The sequence below is a fragment of the Antechinus flavipes genome, chromosome 1 (genome assembly GCF_016432865.1).
Source record: "Antechinus flavipes isolate AdamAnt ecotype Samford, QLD, Australia chromosome 1, AdamAnt_v2, whole genome shotgun sequence".
In the NCBI taxonomy this organism is placed as follows: domain Eukaryota; kingdom Metazoa; phylum Chordata; class Mammalia; order Dasyuromorphia; family Dasyuridae; genus Antechinus; species Antechinus flavipes.
Genome location: NC_067398.1, coordinates 159,566,759 through 159,591,700, shown reverse-complemented (window position 1 = coordinate 159,591,700; position 24,942 = coordinate 159,566,759). Strand labels below are relative to the sequence as shown.

Genomic DNA, 24,942 nt, shown 5'->3' with positions numbered 1-24,942 from the left:
TTATTAGGACAACTAATGAATCTCCTGAAGTGAAAACATGCATTCAAATTCATACATTTGAAGTTATAATTATATAAAATATAATAACTGGTTCTATATCTTTGGAAATATGCAACAGAAATTTGAATACAACCATTTAGAGGACTCTGTTCACACTAGACAAGGACCAGCTTTAAACATTCTCATTTAAAATGCTTATACTATAGTGTGTATTATAATAATATAGCACATAGTCATTGAAATACAAAAAAATAATTTTTATACTAATGTAGCTAAGCAAAAAACACATTTGGAACATAAGAGATCTTTTAAAACCAGGACCAATGAAGAAAGTAATTAATGCCTGATAATCATTGGGGCACTCACTGGGAACTCAAGTAAAATGAGAGAATAGATTTAGAGTTTGAAAGGACCTTAGATGTCATCTCCTGCCATCCCTTCATTTTAGAGAAAAGGAGACTAAGGCCCTGATTGGAAGTAACTTGCTTGAGGTCACAGAGGCAATTTTATCCCAGGTCTTGTGACTTCAAATCCACTACTCTTTCCACTATACTAGGATCCCTCCTCTGATATCAACTAATTACCAAAGATAGTCTTTTTACTGATTTTTTTTTGGGGGGAATGGGGGCTGAGGTAATTAGGGTTAAGTGACTTGCCCTTGTGTGGGGTCACACAGTAAGAGTTGAGTGTCTGAGGCTGGATTTGATCTCGGGTCCTCCTGATTTCAGGGCTAGTGCTCTATCCACTGTGCCATCTAGCTGGCCCACAAAACATTCTTGACTGGGAAAAATAAAAAGGATTGTGATATATTCCTTTATCAAAGAATTCTGGAATCATGGAATGTTCAAGCTGAAAGGGGCCTTAAAGGCATATCGATAAACTACAACTTAGGACAAGTAAGAGAAAGGAAGTCCAAAGAAATAGAGTCACTTTCAACTCTCTGGTTTTGATTGCATAGCTAGCACTGCGTGAAGGGCACTCTATTTTATGCTTTATTAAAATTAAAAATAAATCCCAATAACATTCTCCAAATTTGCCAATCTAGCAAAAAAGACTGACAAAGATCAAGATCACTGTAGGAGCACTATGCTTGAAGAAGCTGGCTTCATGATACTATCCTTTTTCAAAACATTTTTAAAAATAATATAAAACTCTGCCAGGAACTGAAGTCAGATTTACCAGTCTATAGTTTGCAAATTCCACCCTCTTTTGGGAAAATAGGAACATTTGATTTACTTCATGATTTTTCAGGGATCACTGACAACTGGCGATGAATGTAGTAAAGCTCAGTGTGAACACTTAGAATCAGTTAAGTGTTCGTTAGGACCTCACTTACTTTTGCTTTCAACATATATAAAAGTTCATCACATATACAAAAGGGGGAGGGAGAGGGTCTCAATAATTTTTGGCTGTGTAAAGAAAGTGGCCCTTAGACCAAAAAGTTTGAGAACCATAGATATAAAGAAACTATTGAGGCTGATTTATAAACATGGCTACATGGTTATTTACAAACTCTAAATTAGTAAGTGACCCTGTAAATAGAAAACAAACTCTGAAGAACCAGCAAAGAGTAAAATTGAAAAAAATTTTGGTTGAACCCATGGGAAACATTTAATACTCTGTAGTAACTGTGTCATGTGCAAATAGTATTAATTTTATATATGTAATTATTTCAGAATTTTAGCATTTTTATGCTTAAGAAAATGTATTTATATACACAACACATATATCCACACCCACATACCCTCCTTATACTTCACATTTAGAGATGATCATTGTCTACTTGCATGTAAATAAAAAGTCCTCACAATCCCTTCAGTGACTTTTTATGATTTTATTGGTGTAGACATTCCTTTCATCCAAGTAGGTGTAATTTCATGCCTTCTGATCCTCTGTAATTCTTATTTATGTCCTCCCATAAATCCCTAATTTGTCAATCTTCTTATCCACCCAATGTGCCATTGCTTCTTAAGAAAAAAAAAAAAAGCAACATGCATTTATATTCTGTTCCTTTCACTGCTTCATCACTTCAAACAAAATGCTTCTCATGTAACTTTCATTACTTATATCTGTTCTGAATCAGCCACATTGGATGTCATCCAAAACAGGTCCTTTATGTCTATATCCAAATCATTGAGAAAGTCTTAGTTAGCATCCAGAATGTTTAGACTTGAGGACTGTGTAATCCCCAAGGTCCACCTGATTCTTTTGGCATGACCACTGAAGCTATGAAGTACAATTAAGGTGTCTGATTAGGTCATTTGTGGCAACATCGTGTAAACTTCTATGAGCATCTCATTGTTACCGAATTTAAGAGAGAGTCTGGAATAGTAGAATTAATATTTGACTAGGAATCTAAAGTCCTGAGTTATAATCACCAGTTATAATCTGATATTTGTTTTTTTATCTTAATAACAGATAATAAGCACTAATAAATACTTTCTGTCTTTGTGCCTTAGTCAAGATCTTGCACCTGTAAAATGGACATAATGTATGCCTTCATAAATCTATTTTAAGGATCAAATGAGATAAAGCTTAAAAAAGCACTTTGGAATATAAAGTAGCACATAAATATATGACAATATTAATATAATAACATCACATAATACAAACTATAGAGACATAAGCATGGAATAGTGAATACAGAGTGTCCTTGGACTCGGAAAGTCCCAGGCTCAATTCCTGTCCATCATCCACGCTGGCTGGGTGACATCTCAGTGCCTTAGATAACTCTCTTGCATTTTAAAGTTATCAGAGAAAATCCTAATTTGCACTGGTAGAATGAGTTGCCAACATCAGTGAAAGGATAGGTCTGGTCTAGTACAAAAAAACAAAAACATGGGAAAAAAGAGTAAGCATAGCTGTGTAAAGTTTGCAGGTAAAAAGAACTAATAGCTCTTAGAAAAATCAAGAATGAAATACTAAGAGACTAAGAAGTTCACTGAACAGGGCTGTCTTCCAGCTCCATGCTCTAGGATCTGGCTACAGGTTTTTCTGGGATTTTTTTTTTCTTTTCTTTCTTTTCTTTTCTTTTCTTTTCTTTCTTTTTTTTTTTTTTTTTGGCTTTTTGCTAAGGCAAGTAGAGTTAAGTGATTTGTTCAGAGTCATACAGCAAGGAAGAGTTAAGTATCTGAGACCAGATTTGAACTCAAGTCCTCCTGACTTTAGGGCTGGTACTCTATCCTCTAGGATTTTCAAAAATCAAGCATCACTGTAGGGGATTTAAGCTGCAAATTGTTAGGTGCCAATTAATGAAATAAATGATTTAATCCATTTTTAGATCTGTACATTTGCTTTCTTAAGTGTGTAACAGTGCAATCAAGGGAGAATACTAAAAAAGTTTGCTTTTACTTTATTTCTAAACCATATAGTGATAAATAAAAATTTCTTTAAAAATTGTGAAATTTATGAATAATGCAATATTATCAATCTAATAATTTATTTCATTGTGTTTTTATGATGAATCAAAGGAAAAAGTTATGTGATACCACAACAAAATCTTTCTTTGTTCAGGATTTGTACACCAAAGGATTAAATGGAAATAGAATGAACATAATTAAACTGAAATCAACCTTCAAAAATCTCATGTAAATTCCTTAATAATGAAACAATCTTTATCATCCTATAGTACTAGTGAGGAATATGCAAATCACTGAACTGCAATTATATTACTAATATCAACTCTGATCCTTAATTCGCTGTTTTACAAAAATATAGTTTTAATATTTTTTCAGCAACTTCACTCCTTATCATAAGACTAATCCCATAGAAAAGTAAAATACTTTCTATATGAGGAAAGTTAGCTTCTAACCTGCTCACAGAAGAAAATTTTTATTACTAGTATACATTTCAAAAATAAAACATAGTTGTATATTGGCTATTTTAGGATCCCACCTCAAGATTACTTTTCTTTCTTACTATTAGGATACATTTGTTTCCAGAGCTAAGGCCTAGCAAGCAAGCTATGTCGTGAGTCTGGCATAACAACAATCCTTTACAATAACTCTCTGGACGAACTTTACTGCAGCTAAGTCACAGAACTGGCTCAAACCAGCCCCAGTTGGTCCTTGACCTCAGAGAATCACTTGCAGGAACTATATTCTAGTTATAAAGTCCTGCTATGAATAGATTTTTTTATCACTAGGCAAACTTGCCTCATTATTGCTGTTATAGTTCATTGCCTGGTTCTTTGTCTAGCCATTGTTATAAGTATCAAGGCTTAGCTTTATGGCCTTGAGTCTTCTCATTCTTAGAGGAGACCCTAGCATGTGTGTTAAGTTTTCCTCCTCTAATAGAAAAAAAGAAAAAATAGAAAAAAAAAAGTTCTTTTGTGAACTATTTGGTTTTATTTTATTTTTCATATTTAACAGTTGCTGTATAATTTCTGTGGCTATTTGGTCAGAGTATACAATTGGTAACCTCTATGGCTCTTTGGTCATTTATTTTCAGAGTTTGACAGTTAAGAACTAATTTTATATATTTAAAATATGTACTCAATTATAAATTAAATCAGTATTGTTCATATGTGGTAATCTTTTAAATTAGAGGTGTATTCTCTCACCTGAAATATGTGGCTCTTCAGCCACTGCACTCAATATTCTGTCATCTGTTCCTCCTAATGACTTAGGATAAGACTGCTTCGAGGTAATTGTATCACTCTTTGGTGTCACTACAGCATATCGAAGCAGCTCTTCATATTCAGTCTATAAGAAAGCAGTCACCAATAACATTAAGATGTGATTATGATTTAAACAATTGTTTTTAAAGAAAAGTTTTCTACCTCAATATTTTAAAATGACATTCATGATCAGATTTTTTCATAATTATCAGGACTATACACACACACACACACACACACGTATTTTAATAAAACCACCCTAACTTTCTTATGCAATAGAGACCTGAGTTTCTGAATACCTACCTCATGCCAACTTAATGATGATACAAGCTAAATGTTGCCCAAGAGTTCTTATAGTGCATACAGAGGTGGCTTATCTACAGCTGAGCTTGTCAACTGCTGTGGCTGTCAATACAATATTGAAAGGGAATGAATCCTCTTGCATTCTATACTGCCTTGTGTGAAGCCAAATTGTCCTTTTTTTAAATCAAAAAAATTATTTTGTCGGATATTTTCCAATTAAATGTAAAACTTTTAAAGTCATCATTTAAACAAAAAATTGAGTTCCAAATTCTCTTTTCTTTCTGTCCTTCACCAATCTTTGAGGGCAAGCAATTTGATATCGATATACATATGAAGTCATGCAAAACATTTCTATATTATCCACCCCATCAAGTCTTTCTTGAAAATAAACATTTAAGGGCTTATACCCCAAAGAGATACTAAAGAAAGGAAAGGGACCTGTATGTGCCAAAATGTTTGTGGCAGCCCTGTTTGTAATGGCTAGAAGCTGGAAAATGAAAGGATGTCCATCAATTGGAGAATGGTTGAGTAAATTGTGGTATATGAACGTTATGGAATATTATTGTTCTGTAAGGAACGACCAGCAGGATGAATACAGAGAGGACTGGCGAGACTTACATGAATTGATGCTGAGTGAAATGAACAGAACCAGGAGATCATTATATACCTCAACAATGATACTGTTTGAGGATGTATTCGGATGGAAGTGGACCTCTTTGATAAAGAGAGCCTTAATTGATCAAAGATGGACAGAAGCAGCTACACCCAGAGAAAGAACACTGGAAATGAATATAAACTGCTTGCATTTATGTTTTTCCTCCCGGGTTATTTATACCTTCTGAATTCAATTCTCCCTGTGCAACAAGAAAACTGTTTGGTTCTGCACACATATATTGTATCTAAGATATACTGCAACCCATTCAACATGTAAAGGACTCTTGCCATCTGGGGGAAGGGGTGGAGGGAGGGAGGGGAAAAATCGGAACAGAAATGAATGCAAGGGATAATGCTGTATAAAATTACCCTGGCATGCGTTCTATCAATAAAAAATTATTAAAAAAAAAAGAAAATAAACATTTAAAAGCTATGAAATTTTACTCTATAATGAATCAGACAACTATTTCAATGCTTTGACTAAATTCTCTGCAGAAGTGCATCAAAAAGAGATAGTCAAAAATTAAAGAGTGCAGATTGGCTTTACAGTACATAACTTAATTGGTAACTTGATCTATCTGGGATACCCAAAGAACCAGAAAGACAAAATAGGTCTCTGAAAAACAAACAGGTGTCACAAAATCTAAGTACTTTACTAAAAGAAGACTCTCAGGTGCTGACTCGGAACTTGCTTATTTTTAAAAATTTTTCATTAAAGCTTTTTATTTACAAAATATATGCATGGGTAATTTTTCAACATAGATCCTTGCAAAACCTTCTGTTCCAAATTCTCCCCTCCTTTCCCACCTCCTCCCCTAGATAGCAGGTAGTCCAATGCATGTTAAATATGTTACAATATATGTTAAATCCAAATATGTACACATAGTTATACAGTTATCTTGCTTCACAAGAAAAATTGGATCAAGAAGAAAAAAAAAAAACTAAGAAAACAAAATGCAAGCAAACAACAACAGAAAGAGTGAAAATGCTATATTGTGGTCTACAGTCCTCTCTCTGGGTGTAGATGGCTCTCTTCATCACTGAACAATTGGAACTGGCCTGAATCCTCTCATTGTTGAAGAGAGCCACATCCATAAGAACTGATCATTGTATAATCTTCCTTTTGCTATGTACAATAATCTCCTGGTTCTGCTCAATTCACTTTCCATCAGTTCATGTAGATCTCTCTAAGCCTCTCAGCAATCATCCTGCTGGTTATTTCTTACAGAACAATAATATTCCATAACATTCGTATACCATAACTTATTCAGCCATTCTTCCACTGATGGGCATCCACTCAATTTCAGTTTCTTGCCACTACAAAGAGGGTTGCCACAAACATTTTTGCACATACAAGTCCCTTTCCCTCCTTTTTTTTTTTTTAAATAACTTTTTATTGACAGAACCCATGCCTGAGTAATTTTTTTTACAACATTATCCCTTGCACTAACTTCTGTTCCAACTTTTCCCCTCCCTCCTTTCACCCCCTTCCCCAGATGGCAAGCAGTCCTATACAAGTTAAATATGTTGCAGTGTATCCTTGATACAATATATGTTTGCAGAACGGAACAGGTCTCTTGTTGCACAGGAAGAATTGGACTCAGAAGGTAAAAATAACCTGGCAAAAAAAATAAAAATGCAAACAGTTTACATTCATTTCCCAGTGTTCTTTCTTTGGGTGTAGCTGCTTCTGTCCATCCTTGATCACATGAAACTGAGTTAGATCTTCTCTTTGTCAAAGAAATCCACTTCCATCAGAATACATCCTCATACAGTATCGTTGTTGAAGTATATAATGATCTCTTGATTCTGCTCATTTCCCTCAGCATCAGTTCATATAAGTCCTCTCTGTATTCATCTTGCTGGTCATTTCTTACAGAACAATAATATTCCATAACATTCATATACCACAATTTACCCAACCATTCTCCAATTGATGGGCATTCATTTCCCGGCTTCTAGACACTACAAACAGGGCTGCCACAAACATTTTTGCACATATGAGTCCCTTTCCCTCCTTTAAGATCTCTCTGGAGTATAAGCCCAGTAGTAATACTGCTGGGACAAAGGGTATGCACAGTTTGATAACTTTTTGAGCATATTTCCAAATTGTTTATTTTTAAACTTATAAATACTAATCTGGAAAGACAGAATATGCCACTGGCAGATTTATGGCAGACTAGAAGCAGTGAGGACAGAGGAAGCAGACTACTGTAAATAGGCACTTAAAAAGGAGGATGAAGTGATAACTCAAGGGATGAGACAGAAAAAGTACAAGAACAGGAACAATGTAAAAATTATGGCAGTTTGGGTGACTTAGTATATGGGTAAAGAATTCTAAATGTGCTTGGGCTCCTGACAGCATTGTGGTACTACAGAAGATTACAATGAAATACATATTAATAACCCTAAGTCTTCAAGAAAAGATGAATGCAGGGAAGTGTATAATTCACCTTAGAAATATTTACATAAAGAGGGTTTGATATTTGCTTTTAATATTTTAGAACAAAATGAAGATTTACTTATATGAAACAGCCTTTTAAAAAATATTAGATAAATTAATTATTATTATAGGAATATAGTTTCTGAGTTGCAAAGAACTTGGAGATGTGCATAAAGACACAGAAAATCCCTCTGTATCATCTTTAGGAATTGGTCATTTGGCATCAATTGTAAACTTCCAGTAAAGAGGAATTGACTAATGTAGCAGCTCCTTCTACTTTTAGACAACTTTTATTCATGATTAGTAAATTTGTCCTTAATCAAGCCAACATTATATTGATAAATTTGTCCTCTAGGGTCAAATAATATAAACCTAATCCCTCTCCCACATGATAACCCTTCAAATATTTGAAACAGTGATGGTATTGCCACTAAAGCTTCTCTTTTCAGACTACACATCCCTATCTTGTTCCAAGTGATCCCAATGTGACATAGAATGGTTTTCAGTCCTTTTATATCCTGGCTGCTCTCTTCTGAAGAAATTTTAGTTTGTCAAAGTTCTTCTTAAAATAATGATAGCTAACATTTATATAATACTTATTATGTTATAGGCACAGTGCTAAGTACTTTACAATTATATATCTCATTTGATAATCATATCAACTACCTGAGAGGTAGGTCTGTTACTACCCCTATTTTGCAAATGAGAAAACTGAGGCAAAGAGGTTAAGTGACTCATCCAGCATTACACAGCTAGTAAATTTCTTAGGATAGATCTGAGCTCAAGTCTTCCTGACTCCAGGTCCAGAACCCTATCCACTGCATCACCATGTGGTACTCGTCTTTCATTTTCAAAGAGGACCAAAATGATATCACTATGTTAGAGCTGAGTTACAATGTGTCTGACTGGGCTGAGCAGACCAACATGAGCTCAGAATGCTCTGCCACAGGTCGGACACACAGAGCCCATATGAACATTTGGGGTGGGCTCTCTAACTCTGAGCATCTCACATTTCTTGGGCTAATTCAATTCGGCTTTGCTCATAGAGCACAGCACCTTCTCTGCTGAGGGCAGGCCATGCTTGGGTGATCCTGTGTCAGTGTCTCCCGTGTCATACAATCAATTCTAAAGTTTTTTAAGTGAGATATTGGGAGTGTCTTTGTACTGTTTTTTTTTCTGACAACCTTGTGAGTGCTTGCCCTGTGTGAGTTCTTCATAAAATAATTTTTTTGGAAAGTACATATGGCATTCTAACAATGTGGCCAGCCCACTGAGTTGTGCTTTCTGCAGTAGAGCTGGAATGCTTGGCAGGTTGTTCAAGAAAGGACCTCAGTATCTGGAACCCTACCCACTACACCTGGACCATATGGTAGTGAGAACTGAACACAATAAATATTCCACCAGGGCAGAATTCAGTCATTTCCTTCATTACAGATAATTTGTGCCTATGGGTAAGACCTAGTCCTAGATTTTCTGTGCTGTCACACCAAAATGTAAATTCTCATTAAAAGTAAAGCCCATTAAACTTTCCCAGACTCTCTTTCTCTCTCTCTCTCTTTTTTAAATAACTTCCTGACATTTTCCCAGACTCTTAAGAAGGTTTCTGGATTGTAGAAATCTTTTTGGAACAATGATAAAGAAAGTGGCATGCAGGATTATGAGGCATAATATATTGAATATAATTCATAAGGCACAGAATGGTTCAATAGATAAGGTAGCATTTTAACTTTTGGAATCTGAGGAGTACTAGATTCTCATATCCTTTAGCTTTCTCATGCACTTATATATATATAAAATAATCTACTAGATCCCACCTACCAAACCAAGTAACCACCAATGAAATTGATCAGAATTTCCCAAGAAGACTGGTTGCTAATCCTCCATGACTGATTTGAAATGTCAATAAAGCTGCTCCCTTTTTGACCTGGTCTTCTAATTCATTCATTCTCAACTTCCACAATTAGAGATCACTTCCTTCCTCTTAAGGCAACTTTGCTGCTTATGAAAGTGAAAAAGGCTTGAAATCTTATAAGTCACTTAAGCTTTAGTGAGAACATTAGATTTTTTCCAGTTAAATAGGAGGATGAACAAAGGAAGAGGGCTTACTTGACACTTTTATTTTCCTTACAACAACCTAATAAAGCAGGTCATATAGGTTGTATTAGCCCAATTTTACTGTCAAAAAAATTGAGGGCCAGAGGTGTGAAGATAACTTTTCAGAAAGAAATGCAATGAAAAATTGTGAAGTAAAATATTATTCTGAATAGGCCTCATGCACAATTCATGTTTAATTTTGCCATTTCACTAAATTGTCCAATAATACAGATCATCTTCCTACTATTTTCTAAATTTCCAAATCAACAATAGCAACTATGAGAATAATTTTACTTTCTCAAAGATTTTTCTACAGCTCTTATTCATTATACAGGGCCAATAGAGACACTTTCCTACATAGCTGAAACCAAGTCTATGCATCTGTAGAAGCTGCAAAAGCTACATGCTACACTGGGATAAGTGTACAATGATAAAAATGCTTCCTTTTAAAATTCTATTTTGGTGGTGTTTTTATTGGTGCCATTGAGGCACAATTCTATATTTAGAAATTTAGAAAAGTAAAATATTTTACATAAAGTCACATCCTCCATAGTCAATGTAAATGATCTTTCTACTGCATCCAGTGTCTTAGACAGCAGAACATGTGGAAGGTCACAGCAGCAGAGATCAGAATGTAAAGCTAGAACACTCTTAGAATTTGTGACATCACAATTTTGAGCAGTTGGTCATTGTTTATGATTTTCACTTTCACTAAAAGCCAAAGTGCCATTCCTGAGAAAGTTAAATGTTACTATCTTATAAATTTCTTTGCATATAATGTATTTAATACTGAAAAAATACAGGACTCTCATCAAATAAATCAACAAACATTAGATGCCTGCCATGAGCTTGCATTGTTGTAGATTTATCAGTTTAAGCATCTAAAGAGAGAGAGAGAAGTAATACTGTTTTTCGGGAAAAACAAAACAAGCAAAAAACTGACAAAAAACTCCCTCTGTAGATATGAAGTTTATTGAGCAATTTATTAAGTTACAAATTATAGTAGTGGATAAAGCTCTACTGAAATGGACTAAATCGAGACTCAACAAATTGGATTGGATCAAATTTAAAAGGTAGGTGAATATTTCATCTTTTTAGGGTTCTTAGTGGTTTAAAGAAGGCAAAAAAAATCTCACGTGCCCTCAATCAATGGGGTAAATTAGATTTTATGTGTAAATGAATACAGTACTTTGAATATCCTTAAGAGATATCCCTTCCTACTCCTTCTTGAGGTTTTTTTTCCTCCTTGTAAATAATGTCTTACTTATCAAAAGAAAAATGTTGTGAATTGGATTCCTGTCTTCTCTAAGAAATTGGAATATAGTTACCATTCAATAAATACAAAGATTAAAATAAGACAGAATTCTTTCCCAAAGATCTAGAAATCAAATGGAGCATTTCTTTATAAATGACTATATTACTAAGTAGAAAGTGACAGGTGTATAAGAGAAGTTCAAGATAAATATATCGGATTTACATAGGTTTGACTGGAGAGGTGGGGCAGAAATCAGGCAAGGTCGGACTTCCGGCCAAGATGGTGGAGAGGATGCACACATCTACTTAAGCTCTGTGTTTTCTCTCAGAATAATTTATTTCATGACAAGCCTCGGAATTAGTGCTTGACTGAAAAAACCCCACAAATAATTACCAACGGTCCAGAAAAGGACCGTTTTGCCTCGAGGTTGGGGATGGTTAGATTGGGCGCAGGTTGAAGGCAGGCAGTGGCAGTGAGAGCATGGTGGGCAGCTCACATCTGAGCAGACTAGAGGGGAATGGGATGTGATCTCAGCTGTTTCTGTGGAGAGAGCTTTACCACAGTATTGGACACTCTGCCCTGGCAGCAAACCAGTAGACAAGCAGAGAAGCTAAAAACACAGGGATAAAGACTATAACCCAGAAAAACTAGGTCTCTTGGGACCTGGCCACCCCTCCAATGTGTCTCAGCATGGTCTCAGAGTCTCAGAATACAGACACAGTGCAGCCATTGAACAAATGGAATTGAATGACTTGAGGAGACACCAAAAAAATAAAACAATGGGAAAAAACATTAAATACCTTCTTGGGAAAACAACAGACGTGGAAAATAGATCTAGGAGAGACAATCTGAGAAGTATTGGACTCCCTGAAAAATATGATGAAAAAAAAAAGCCTGGACACTATTTTCCAGGAAATTATCAAAGAGAACTGCCCAGAAGTTATAGAAACAGAAGATAAAATAGAAATTGAAAGAATTCATTGATCACCCACTGAAAAGGACCCTAAAATCAAAACATCAAGAAATATAGTGGCCAAATTCCAGAACTATCAAAGGAAAAAATACTTCAAGCTGCTAGAAAAAATCAATTCAAATACAGAGGAGCCACAATAATGATCACCCAGGATCTAGCAGCATCCACATTAAAGGATCAAAGGGCCCAGAATATGATATTCCAAAAGGTTAAGGAACTTGGTATGCAGCCAAAAATAACTTACCCAGCCAAAATGAGCATCTTTTTCCAGGGAAGAAGATGGACATCTATTTTTGATGAAAAACTGGACCTAAACAAAAAGTTTGATCTACAAATATAGAACTCAAGAGAAACCTAAAAAAGGTAAAAAAAAATCTTGGGAACTATATTTCTGCTATAAAGATATATAAAGAACACAAGTATACATTGTTCTAGAAACTAGAGGTGGAAAAGGAAATTGTACCTGGAAAAGGGTAAAGTGGGGATACTACATCTCACAAAGAGGCAAAGGAAACCTATTATATTTGAGAGAAGGAATGGAGGGGGATGAACATAGTGTGTATCTTACTGCCATCAGAACTAGCTTAAAGAGAAAAATATTAGATATATTTGATTTATGATGAAACTTCTCCCACCTCATTGAAAAGTCGGAGGGGAAAAATGAAACGAGAAGGAGTAAGCTAAATGGAAGGGAATACAGAAATTGTGAGAAAAGGGGGTAAGATAGGGGGAGGACTTAGAGTTCCTCCCCTTAAGGTAGGGGCAGGGATACAAAAAAGGGAGGGCTGTGAGAAGCAAGTGGTGCTGACAAGTTTAATATTGGGGAGGGGGATAAGGAGGAAAGAAAGGAGAAAAGCATAATCAGGGGTTAACAAGATGGCAAGTAATAGAGAATTGGTAATTTTAACCATAAATGTGAATGGGGTAAACTACTCCATAAAGAGGAAGCAGTTAGCAGACTGGATTAAAAGCCAGGAACCTACAATATGTTGTTTACAGGAAACACACCTGAAGTAGGGCAATACATATATGGTAAAGGTAAAAGGTTAGAGCAGAATCTACTAAGCTTCAGGTGAAGTAAAAAAAGCAGGGGTAACCATCCTTATCTCAGATTAAGCAAAAGCAAAAATTGATCTAATTAAAAGAGATAAGGAAGGGCACTACATCTTGCTAAAGGATAGCATAGATCACGAAGCAATATCAATATTAAACATATCTGCACCAAGTGGTGTAGCATTTAAATTCTTAAAAGAGAAATTAAGAGAGCTGCAAGAAGAAATAGACAGCAAAACTATAATAGTAGGAGATCTCAACCTTGCACTCTCAGAATTAGATAAATCAAACCACAAAATAAATAAGAAAGAAGTCAAAGAGGTAAATAGAATACTAGAAAAGTTAGATATAATAAATTAATAACTAAATGGAGACAGAAAGGAGTACACATTTTTCTCAGCAGTTCATGGAATCTATACAAAAATTGACCATATACTAGGACATAAAAACCTCAAACTCAAATGCAGTAAGGCAGAAATAGTAAATGCATTCTTTTCAGAGCACAATGCAATAAAAATTACATTCAATAAAAAGCCAGGGTAAAATAGACCAAAAAATAATCGGAAACTAAATAATCTCATACTAATGAATGATTGGGTGAAACAGCAAATCATAGACATAATTAGTAACTTCACCCAAGAAAATGACAATAATGAGACGTCATACCAAAATGTGTGGGATGCAGCTAAAGAGGTAATAAGGGGAAATTTCATTTCTCTAGAGGCCTACTTGCATAAAATAGAGAAAGAAAAGGTTAAATGAATTGGGCTTGCAACTAAAAATGCTAGAAAAGGAACAAATTAAAACCCCCCAGTCAAACACTAAACTTGAAACTCTAAAAATAAAAGGAGAGATCAATAAAATTGAAAGTAAAAAAACTATTGAATTAATTAATAAAACTAAAAGTTGGTTCTATGAAAAAACCAACAAAATAACAAACCCTTAGTAAATCTGATTAAAAAAAGGAAAGAGGAAAATCAAATTCTTATTCTTAAAAATGAAAAGGGAGAACTCACCACTAATGAAGAGGAAATTAGAGCAATAATTAGGAGTTACTTTGCCCAACTTTATGCCAATAAATTCGATAACTTAAATGAAATGGAAGAATACCTTCAAAAATATAGCTTGCCCAGATTAATAGAGGAAGTAAATTGGTTAAACAGACCCATCTTAGAAAAAGAAATAGAACAAGCTATTAATCAACTCCCTAAGAAAAAATCCCCAGGACCAGATGGATTTACATATGAATTCTACCAAACATTTAAAGAACAATCAACTCCAATGCTATATAAACTATTTGAAAAAACAGGGATTGAAGGAGTCCTACCAAATTCCTTTTCTGACACAGACATGGTATTGATACCTAAACCAGATAAGTTGAAAACAGAGAAAGAAAATTATAGACCAATCTCCCTAATGAATATTGATGCTAAAATTTTAAATAAAATACTAGCAAAAAGATTACAGAAAATCATCCCCAGGATAATTCCCTAGGATAATACACTATGACCAAGTAGGATTTATACCAGGAATGTAGGGCTGGTTCAATATTAGGAAAACTATTAGCATAATTGACCAAATCAATAACCAAATTAACAAAAAACCACATGATCATCTCAATAGATACAGAAAAAGCATTTGATAAAATCTAACATCTATTCCTATAAAAACACTTGAGAGACTAGGAATAAATGGACTTTTCAAGGGGCCCTCAAACTTTTTAAATAGGGGGCCAGTTCACTGTCCCTCAGACTGTTGGAGGGCCGGACTATAGTAAAAACAAAAACTTTGTTTTGTGGGCCTTTAAATAAAGAAATTTCATAGCCCTGGGTGAGGGGGATAAACGTCCTCAGCTGCCGCATCTGGCATGTGGGCCGTAGTTTGAGGACCCCTGGACTTTTCCTTAAAATAGTCAGGAGCTTATATTTAAAACCGTCAGTAAGCATCACATGTAATGGGGAAAAACTGGAATCTTTACCAGTAAGAGCAGGATGAAACAGGGTTGCCCACTATCACCATTATTATTCCATATTGTATTAGAAACGCTAGCCTCAGCAATAAGAGTAGAGAAAGAGATTAAAGGAATTAGAGTAGGTAATGAGGAAACCAAACTATCACTCTTTGCAGATGATATGATGGTATACTTAGAGAACCCCAGAGATTCTACTAAAAAGCAATTAGAAATAATTCATAACTTTAGCAAAGTTGCAGGATTCAAAATAAATCTACATAAATCCTCAGCATTTTTATACATCACCAACAAAATCCAACAACAAGAGATACAAAGAGAAATTCCTTTTTTATTTTTATTACAGCTTTTTATTTTTAAAACATTTGCATGGATAATTTTTCAACATTAGCAAAAGTTTGTGTTTCAAATTTTTTCCCTCCCTTCCCCTCACCCCCTTCCTTAGATAGCAAGTAATCTTAATATTTGTTAAACATGTTAAAATATATGTTAAATCCAATATATATATATTTATACAATTATTGTACTGCACAAGAAAAATCAGATCAAAAAAGAAAACAATGAGAAAGAATACAAAATACAAGCAAACAACAAAAAGAGTGAAAATACTATATTGAAATCCACACTCAGTCCCCACAGTCCTCTCTCTGGGTGCATATGACTCTCTTTTTTTCCCCCAGACTTTATTTATTTTTTTATTTTGAAAAAAATTTCTTTACATTATCCCTTGCACTCACTTCTGTTCCGACTTTTTCCCTCCCTCCCTCCACCCGCTCCCCCAGATGGCAAGCAGTCCTATACATGTTAAATATGTCACAGCATATCCTAGATACAATATATGTGTGCAGAATCGAACAGCTCTCTTGTTGCACAGGAAGAATTGGATTCAGAAGGTAAAAATGACTCAGGAAGAAAAACAAAAATGCAAACAGTTTACATTCATTTCCCAGTGTTCTTTCTTTGGGTGTAGCTGCTTCTGTCCATCATTGATCGATTGAAACTGAGTTAGATCTTCTCTTTGTTGAAGAAATCCACTTCTGTCAGAATACATCCTCATACAGTATTGTTGTTGAAGTATATAATGATCTCCTGGTTCTGCTCATTTCACTTAACATCAGTTCATGTAAGTCTCTCCAAGCCTCTCTGTATTCATCCTGCTGGTCATTTCTTACAGAACAATAATATTTTATAACTTTCATATGCCACAATTTACCCAACCATTCTCCAATTGATGGGCATCCATTCATTTTCCAGTTTCTAGCCACTACAAACAAGGCTGCTACAAACATTTTGGTATACACAGGTCCCTTTCCCTTCTTTAGTATCTCACAAAGAGAAATTCCATTCAAAATAACGGTCGATAGCATAAAATATTTGGGAATCTATCTACCAAAGGAAAGTCAGGAATTATTTGAGCAAAATTATAAAACACTTTCCACACAAATAGTCAGATTTAAATAATTGGAAAAATATTAAATGCTCTTGGATAGGCTGAGCAAATATAATAAAGATGACAATACTCCCTAAACTAACCTATTTAGTGCCATACCAATCAGACTCCCAAGAAACTATTTTAATGACCTAGAAAAAATAACAACAAAATTCATAAGGAAGAACAAAAGTTTGAGAATTTCAAGGAAATTAATGAAAAAAAAAAATCAAATGAAAGTGGCCTAGCTGTACCTGATATAAAACTATATTATAAAGCAGCAGCCACCAAAACCATTTGTTATTGGCTAAGAAATAGACTAGTTGACCAGTGGAATAGGTTAGGTTCACAGGACAAAATAGTCAATAACCATAGGAATCTAGTGTTTGACAAACCCAAAGACCCCAACTTTTGGGATAAGAATTCATTATTTGACAATAACTGCTGGGAAAACTGGAAATTAATATGGCAGAAATTAGGCATGGACCCACACTTAACATCATATACTAAGATAAGATCAAAATGGGTCCATGATTTAGGCATAAAGAACGAGATCATAAATAAATTAGAGGAACATAAGATAGTTTACCTCTCAGGCTTGTGAAGGAGGAAGGAATTTGTGACCAAAGAAGAACTAGACATCATTATTGATCACAAAATAGAAAATTTTGATTACATCAAATTAAAAAGCCTTTGTACAAACAAAACTAATGCAAACAAAATTAGAAGGGAAGCAACAAACTGGGAAAACATTTTTTACAGTTAAAGATTCTGATAAAGGCCTTATTTCCAAAATATATAGAGAAGTGACTCTTAATTTATAATTATATTATAATTATTATTTATTTAATATAATTTAATTAATAATTATATTATAATTATAATTTAATTTATAAGAAATCAAGCCATTCTCCAATTGATAAATGGTCAAAGGATATGAACAGACAATTTTCAGATGATGAAATTGAAACTATTTCCACTCTTATCAAAGAGTGTTCCAAATCACTATTGATCAGAGAAATGCAAATTAAGACAACTCTGAGATACTACTACACACCTCTCAGATTGACTAAGATGACAGGAAAAAATAATGATGAATGTTGGAGAAGATGTGGGAAAACTGGGACACTGATGCATTGTTGGTGGAGTTGTGAATGAATCCAACCATTCTGGAGAATAATCTGAAATTATGCCCCCAAAATTTATCAAACTGTGCATACCCTTTGATCCAGCAGTGCTACTACTGGGCTTATATCCCAAAGAAATATTAAAGAAGGGAAAGGGACCTGTATGTGCCAAAATGTTTGTGGCAGCCCTTTTTGTAATGGCTAGAAACTGGAAAATGAATGAATGCCCATCAATTGGAGAATGGTTGGGTAAACTGTGGTATATGAAAGTTATGGAATATTATTGTTCTGTAAGAAATGACCAGCAGGATGAATACAGAGAGGACTGGCGAGGTCTTACAAGAACTGATGCTAAGTGAAATGAGCAGAATCAGGAGATCATTATATACCTCAACAACGATACCTGTATGAGGATGTATTCTGAAGGAAGTGGATATCTTCGACAACATGAAGATCTAACTCAGTTCCAATTAATCAATGATGGATAGAAGCAGCTACATCCAGAGAAGGAACACTGGGAAATGAGTGTAAACTGTTTGCATTTTTGTTTTTCTTTCCAGGTTATTTTTACCTTCTGAATCCAATTCTTCCTGTGCAACAAGACAACTGTTCGGTTCTGCACACATATATTGTATCTAGGATATACTATAACATATTTAACATGTGTAATGCTGCTTGCCATCTAGGGGAGGGGGTGGAGGGAGGGAAGGGAAAAGTCAGAACAGAAGTGAGTGCAAGGGATAATGTAAAAAAAATCACCCAGGCAAATATTCTGTCAATAAAAAGTTATAATTAAAAAAGAAAAAGAAAAAGAAATCAGGCAAAGTCTTTCAGATTTGCCTATCCTCATCAATGGAATGAAATAATTTTTAAAAGTAGAGATAGAAGAAAGCAGACAATTTCACACACAGGTACTTGGCTATAAAAAGGTAGCCACACTTTTGAGGGCTTTGAATACAAGGGAAAAGAGTTTATATTTTACTAGGAAGATAGTAAGGAGGTAGGTAAGAGTTTATTCTTTAGAATAGTATTGTTCATTAGAAAAATTATCTTGGGAGCACCATAAATACAAAAGTGAGGAAGTGGGAGAGAACTATTGGAAGAAAGAGGACTATTATCTTTGATCAAGCAAAAAGTCATTAAGGCCTGGATTATAGAAGTAACGGTGGAAAGAAGGGGACAGATAATATTGCTGAATTAGAATGGAATCAACATATTGCCCTGTACCTCTTTTCATATGTACTTACTTTTTTCCCTCCTGTTTTAAAAAGGACAACAGTTTCTCTTGGGTGTATAGTAGGAGTAAAGCTTCCCCCCATAAGTAATCCCAATAAAGTGGGATTATTGCCATTATGTCAAACATAATACCTATTCCAAGTATAAGATGCCATGATAAAAGTACTAGGTACCACACTAACCTAAATGTAGGCATTTGTTGAATCTTAGAATTTACACATTAAGCTGGCCATCCTTCATGATTCCTATAAAAGCCATGAAAGGTTAGATGATATTAACTCTAACCTACCTGAAGATTTGAAGAAACTGAACTATCTGGGTCAATGTCTCTTGGCAGAGCTGTAGCTGAGGCTTTCTCTTCATCTGAGGACATCCTTTACAAAACTGTAAAAGAAGAAATGTTAACTTTAGTTTCCTCTGAGTTTAAGTAAAATCTTTTCAGTTATGTGCAGTAAAATTCTAAATAAAAATTCCTATTACAACAAAAGTTAAAAAACAAATATTTATTATGCACAAAGTGTTGTGCTAGATTCTAAGAAGGGGGAAACAGGATTGTTAGAAGCCAAAGAGATCAGTAGGCAGAACAAAGGAAGGAAAGCACTTCATGGATGGGAAATAGAGAAAATACCAACAGCCAAGAGATGGTCCCTTATTTGTGGAATATCCAGGAGGCCAGTATTACTGGATCAAAGAGAATGTATCAAAGAGTAAGGCAAAAGATTGGAAAGGTAGAAAGGCGCTAGGTTATAAAGAACTTTGAAAGGTGAACACAGCATTTTGTTTTTGCTCATGAAGACAACAGAAAGTCACTAAAGTTTATTGACTAAGGAGTGACATGACTGGACCTGAGCTTTATGTAAATCACTTTAGTGGCTGAGTGGAAGATGCATTGGAGTAGGGAGAGATTTGAATGAGGCAGGCAGATCTCTGGGCAGGTTATTGCAAGGGTTCCGGCATGAGGTGATGAGGTCTTGCACTAGAGGGTAGTAGAGGTGTCAAGAGGACAGAGGGGGGACCTATACAAGCAATGTTGCAAAAGTGGAATTAACGGCCTTGGCAACAAATTGGATATGATGGGGTGAGAGATAGTAAATAATCCAGCATGGAGATTAAGGGATTGGGAGATGGTCTTGCTCTCTCTATTAACAGGGAAGATAGGAGATAGGCAGAATTTAGAGAGAAAGATAATATAAATTCCATTTTGGGCACATTAAGTTTAAGATGTCTATTAAAATCCTGTCCAAAATGTTTTAAAAACATTTGGAGATGAGAGATTGGAGGTATGGGTAGGTAGATTTGAGCATTAATCAGAATAGAGATGGTAATTAAACCATAGAAGCTGATGAAATCACCAAGTAGTATAGAGGAAGAAGAGGGTCAGGACGGAACACTGATAGACAACTATGATTAAAGGGCGTGATCTAGAAGAGGATCTAATAGAGAAGACAGAAAAACTAAGTCAGATGGGGAGGATGAGAACCAGGATAGGGTAGTGCCCTAAAAGTCTAGAAGAGAGGATCAAGGAGGAGAGAGTGAGCAATAGTGACAAAAGCCACAGTGAAGTCAAGTAGAATAAGTATTAAGAAAAAAAACATTGGATTTGGCAACTGAGAGATCACTGGTAATTTTAGAGAGTGGTTTCAGTAGAATGAGAGTAAATGAACTAGCAGTGCTACTCAAATAGTGGTAAATTTCAAAATTTCTAGTTGTGCTATGCCAAGGGACACATTTTGTTTTAGTGGTAATTTATCTCATTGGTCATACAAATTCAGGCTTTCAAAAACAGGACAAGGCAGAGAATACAGTCTTTCAACTTGAAGTTAATTCTAAGTGTTGTGGATAGAGTTGTGGAAAATCAATGAACTTTCAGTGAATCCAAAAGTCAGTATAAGAAATTTCAACTAAGGATGCTGGAAATTGTTTCAATTATTATTACACATATTCTTATGTCCTTTAAGAATCATGAACAAGGGGCAGCTAAATGGTACAATGGATAGATCACCAGCCCTGAAGTCAGGAGGACCTGAGTTCAAATCTGGCCTCAGACACTTACCACTTCCTTGCTGGGTGACCCTGGGTAAGTCACTTAACCCCAATTGCCTCAGCAAAAAAAAAAAAAAAAAATAATAATAATAATCATGAACAAACATCTTTCATATCTTTTCCATAGGAACTTGGGGGTAGGTCAATTACTAATTAGAGAAAGTTGTCACATTTCCTTTTCCATCATGGAATTATAAGAACACCAAATAAACTAGATTAATCTGGCAGTAGAGTGCATAATTACATATTTTAGTCTTACTATGTAAAATAGGAAAGTAATTTGTCATAGATGTTCCTTTGAGTCAAATTACCACAGGATTCAATTATGAGAACTCTTCTGTTCTCTTTGAGATACCTTTCTTTTTTTTCTGAGGGCCCTGACAACAGCATACATTCATTCTACACATGTTCAAGAGCTCAGTGATTGTTTTCAGGTGACTATAATATAATCTTTTTGTGCCATAAAAAAGGTTTCAAAGGAATCTGGCAAGGACTTGTGTGAACTGATACAGACTGAAATGAGCAGGAGCAGGAGACTAATTTATGTAATCACAACAATGTAAATAAAAGCTTTGAAAGATTTAAGAATTCTGATCAATGCAATGACAAACCATGTTACTCGCTTCTTGCTCCTGGAATCCAAATTTCATTTGTTCTCTCTCAATTTGTTCATCGTGTTCTCTCTCAAAGAGAACAGAAGAGTTCTCATAATTGGATCCTGTGGTAATTTGACTCAAAGGAACATCTATGACAAATTACTTTCCTATTTTACATAGTAAGACTAAAATATGTAATTATGCACTCTACTGCCAGATTAATCTAGTTTATTTGGTGTTCTTATAATTCCATGATGGAAAAGGAAATGTGACAACTTTCTCTAATTAGTAATTGACCTACCCCCAAAGTTCCTATGGAAAAGATATGAAAGATGTTTGTTCATGATTACTTTTTTTCTTTTCTTTTTTTTTTTTGCTGAGGCAATTGGGGTTAAGTGACTTACCCAGGGTCACCCAGCAAGGAAGTGGTAAGTGTCTGAGGCCAGATTTGAACTCAGGTCCTCCTGACTTCAGGGCTGGTGATCTATCCATTGTACCATTTAGCTGCCCCTTGTTCATGATTCTTAAAGGACATAAGAACATGTGTAATAATAATTGAAACAATTTCCAGCATCCTTAGTTGAAATTTCCTATACTGACTTTTGAATTCACTGATGGGCTTAGGGTGCAGAATGATCAGATTTTTGGACATGGTCAAGGTAGAAATTTGTTTTGCTTTACTATGCATTTTCTTTCTTTCTTTTTCATCTTTTCTTGGGGGGAGGAAAATCTAGTCCCTTTTCCCTCCTATCTCTTAAAAAAAATCAGGAAAAAACCCCAGAAATATAGACTAGCAAGATGGCTTTTAAAATTAACATGCTGACTTAGTAAAAAAAACCGAGACAAGAAAAACTAACTTAAAGGTAGTAACTGAGAAACAATGAATTCAACAAAACAATGAACGCAGACTGCTAACAATTTAAAGAGTAGAAGAAGGAAGGCCTGGGGGATTTAAACAAAACCCATCAGCTGCAAGATGACACCATCACTTTCCCTATTCGGGACTCTTTCACTTTACCCCGGGGACTGGGTGGTGTCCCTTCCCCCGGATGCATTTGGGAGAGGTGGGGAAAGGAGAAAGCGCTACCACGAGTGGGCAGAAGGGCAGCACTTCCACTGTCCCGCAATGGGTCATCAAAGCTCCCTTGCTTTCGTTAAACGGCGCCCAGCAAGAGCAGGACTTTTAAATCCTCCAATACGTTCCCCTGCCCCCCAGCCAAGTAACCGGACAGATCCCGCTCGGGGGCTCGGAACCACGCACCTGTCAGCGCTAGCTCGTGACCTCCGGTTTTAGTCTGGCCAGCTCCAGCGGTAGACCGGCGTTAACTTTAGGATGGTCCCGGGCCCGGTAGCCTGACAGTTTCAAACTGCTTGGAGGAGTTAAGGAGGATCCTGTCGGTTGGCTCTGCGCTTTCAGTAAAATGTCCTATGATTGGTTGTTTTCTTCAGGGGCGGTGCCTTCTTTATCCCTTTTTAACACTTGGCCCGGCCTCATCCAATTAAGAAAGGGAGTTTCCACGCGAAGGGGTGGGGTTTCGGAGTTCCCTGGTCCCAAGCGTTACTAAGGAAGCTCTGAAGGGTTTTAACGAACATGGACGGATCTCGCTGCTGGGCATGCCCAGTTTAGTTCTTTAAGCGCGTTCTTTCTAGACACTCCGGCCTTAGCTAGATGATCTTTGCTGTCTCTTTTTGGTGTAGGTAGGAGGAGCTTAGGGAAAGCGGAAATGGGGAGCATTCCTGGGCGTGACTTTAGACCCAGAGATTTGATCCTCCTTCTCCTGTGGAAGACAGGTCTCTCATACGATGTATAGGACCATACGAAAGGCTTGCCTCAGTTTCCTTGCCTTTCAGATGAGAGGGTTGAACTAGATTCATGAGCCCGTAGATTTGTGAGAAGACAAATGGTGTGGTCAGTAGAGACCTGGCCATGGGCTCTGAAAGACTCTGCATTGTACGTGGAGTCTTGCTTCATACTGCGCTATATTTATGCCTTGGTTCCTCACTTTTAAAATGAAGAATTGGGTTCATGTCCGGGGAGCTTTAAATCTAAGTCTTGAATTCAAGTCCTCCCCTCTATTCCATCCTGTCTGGCGTCTCAGTGCCTCAGGCAACTCTAAAATTATAAATCGCACAACAGTTATGGATCTGCATTGGTAGAGGGAATTTCCTAAACTAAGGAAATTGGGTCCAGTGCAAAAAAAAGGTAACAAGTTAATTATGGTTTTTAAATTCAATTAAATTTGACAACTAATGAAATCAGATCCAATCCTTTAAAAAAAAAATACAAGTAAGGCTTTTTAAATTCAGTTAAATTTGACAACTAATGGAAGGTCCAGTCCCTAATACACACACACACACACACACACACACACACACAAGGCTTTTAAATTCAGTTAAATTTGACAAGCATTTATTAAAGACTAAGGCACAGTAGAACGGAAGCTCCATGAGAGAATTCCTAGGAGAATTCTACTTAGTGTTTAATGCTTCCTGGATTGAATCTTAAGTTGGACAACAGTAAAACAGGAATATAATTGTGTATCTGCCTCAAAGTGTAGTGAGGAAAATGTTCTAAGGTTTACAAATTAGGACCAAGATAAGTGATCTGAGGTCCTATCACTTAGCTCCAATAAATGATCAATATTCGTGGGATTCTCCTGTTTGGTGACATGCATTTCATGTTGCTGAATTCACTTCAATGACCACTTATTTCTGACTGAATATTGAAATCTGAGTGTTTCCCTGGGGTACTGAATAAACTGAATCCCTCTGTGCTTCTGTTTCTTTTCATGTAGTTGTATAAAACTGCTTTAAGCATATTTCTGTGTTGGTGTCCTTCCTTTCTGAACCTTTTTGCCTCTATTTTGCCCTTTGTAAGGGAAGGGGGAAGCATTTGTTTTCATTCCCAATCTCTGTTTCAAGAGCACATTTCCTACATTATTGGCTTCAAGGAGAGAAATTTAGAACTGTTAGGTAGGAGAAAGGATCATGGATATAATCAGAGTATTTTAAAGCTGAAAGAGATCTGGTTTAAACCTCTTATTTTACAGATGAGAAAAATGACAAGTGAATTGACTTAGTCAAAGTCATAGAAGGAGTAAATAGCTGAGTACTGGTCTCCTTGGCTCCAAATCCAATGGTCATTTTAA

General features: G+C 35.7%; 1 protein-coding gene and 1 long non-coding RNA gene across 2 annotated transcripts in view; one reads left to right on the top strand and one right to left on the bottom strand.

Annotated features, from left to right (window-relative positions):
• Positions 1 to 23,171, bottom strand: part of POC5 (POC5 centriolar protein) — a 62,330-nt gene extending 39,159 nt beyond the window's left edge. Inside the window, exons 1-3 of the mRNA XM_051992093.1 lie at positions 23,055 to 23,171; positions 19,444 to 19,538; positions 4,562 to 4,703 (exon numbers count right to left, since the gene is read on the bottom strand). Of these exons, the coding sequence (XP_051848053.1) occupies positions 4,562 to 4,703; positions 19,444 to 19,527 (226 nt within the window). The 5' untranslated portion in view covers positions 19,528 to 19,538; positions 23,055 to 23,171. The remainder of the gene's footprint in view (positions 1 to 4,561; positions 4,704 to 19,443; positions 19,539 to 23,054) is intronic.
• LOC127558789 (uncharacterized) overlaps positions 10,855 to 24,942 on the top strand; it is a 213,002-nt gene continuing 198,914 nt past the window's right edge. Inside the window, exon 1 of the long non-coding RNA XR_007952981.1 lies at positions 10,855 to 11,185. This is a non-coding gene — a long non-coding RNA (uncharacterized LOC127558789). The remainder of the gene's footprint in view (positions 11,186 to 24,942) is intronic.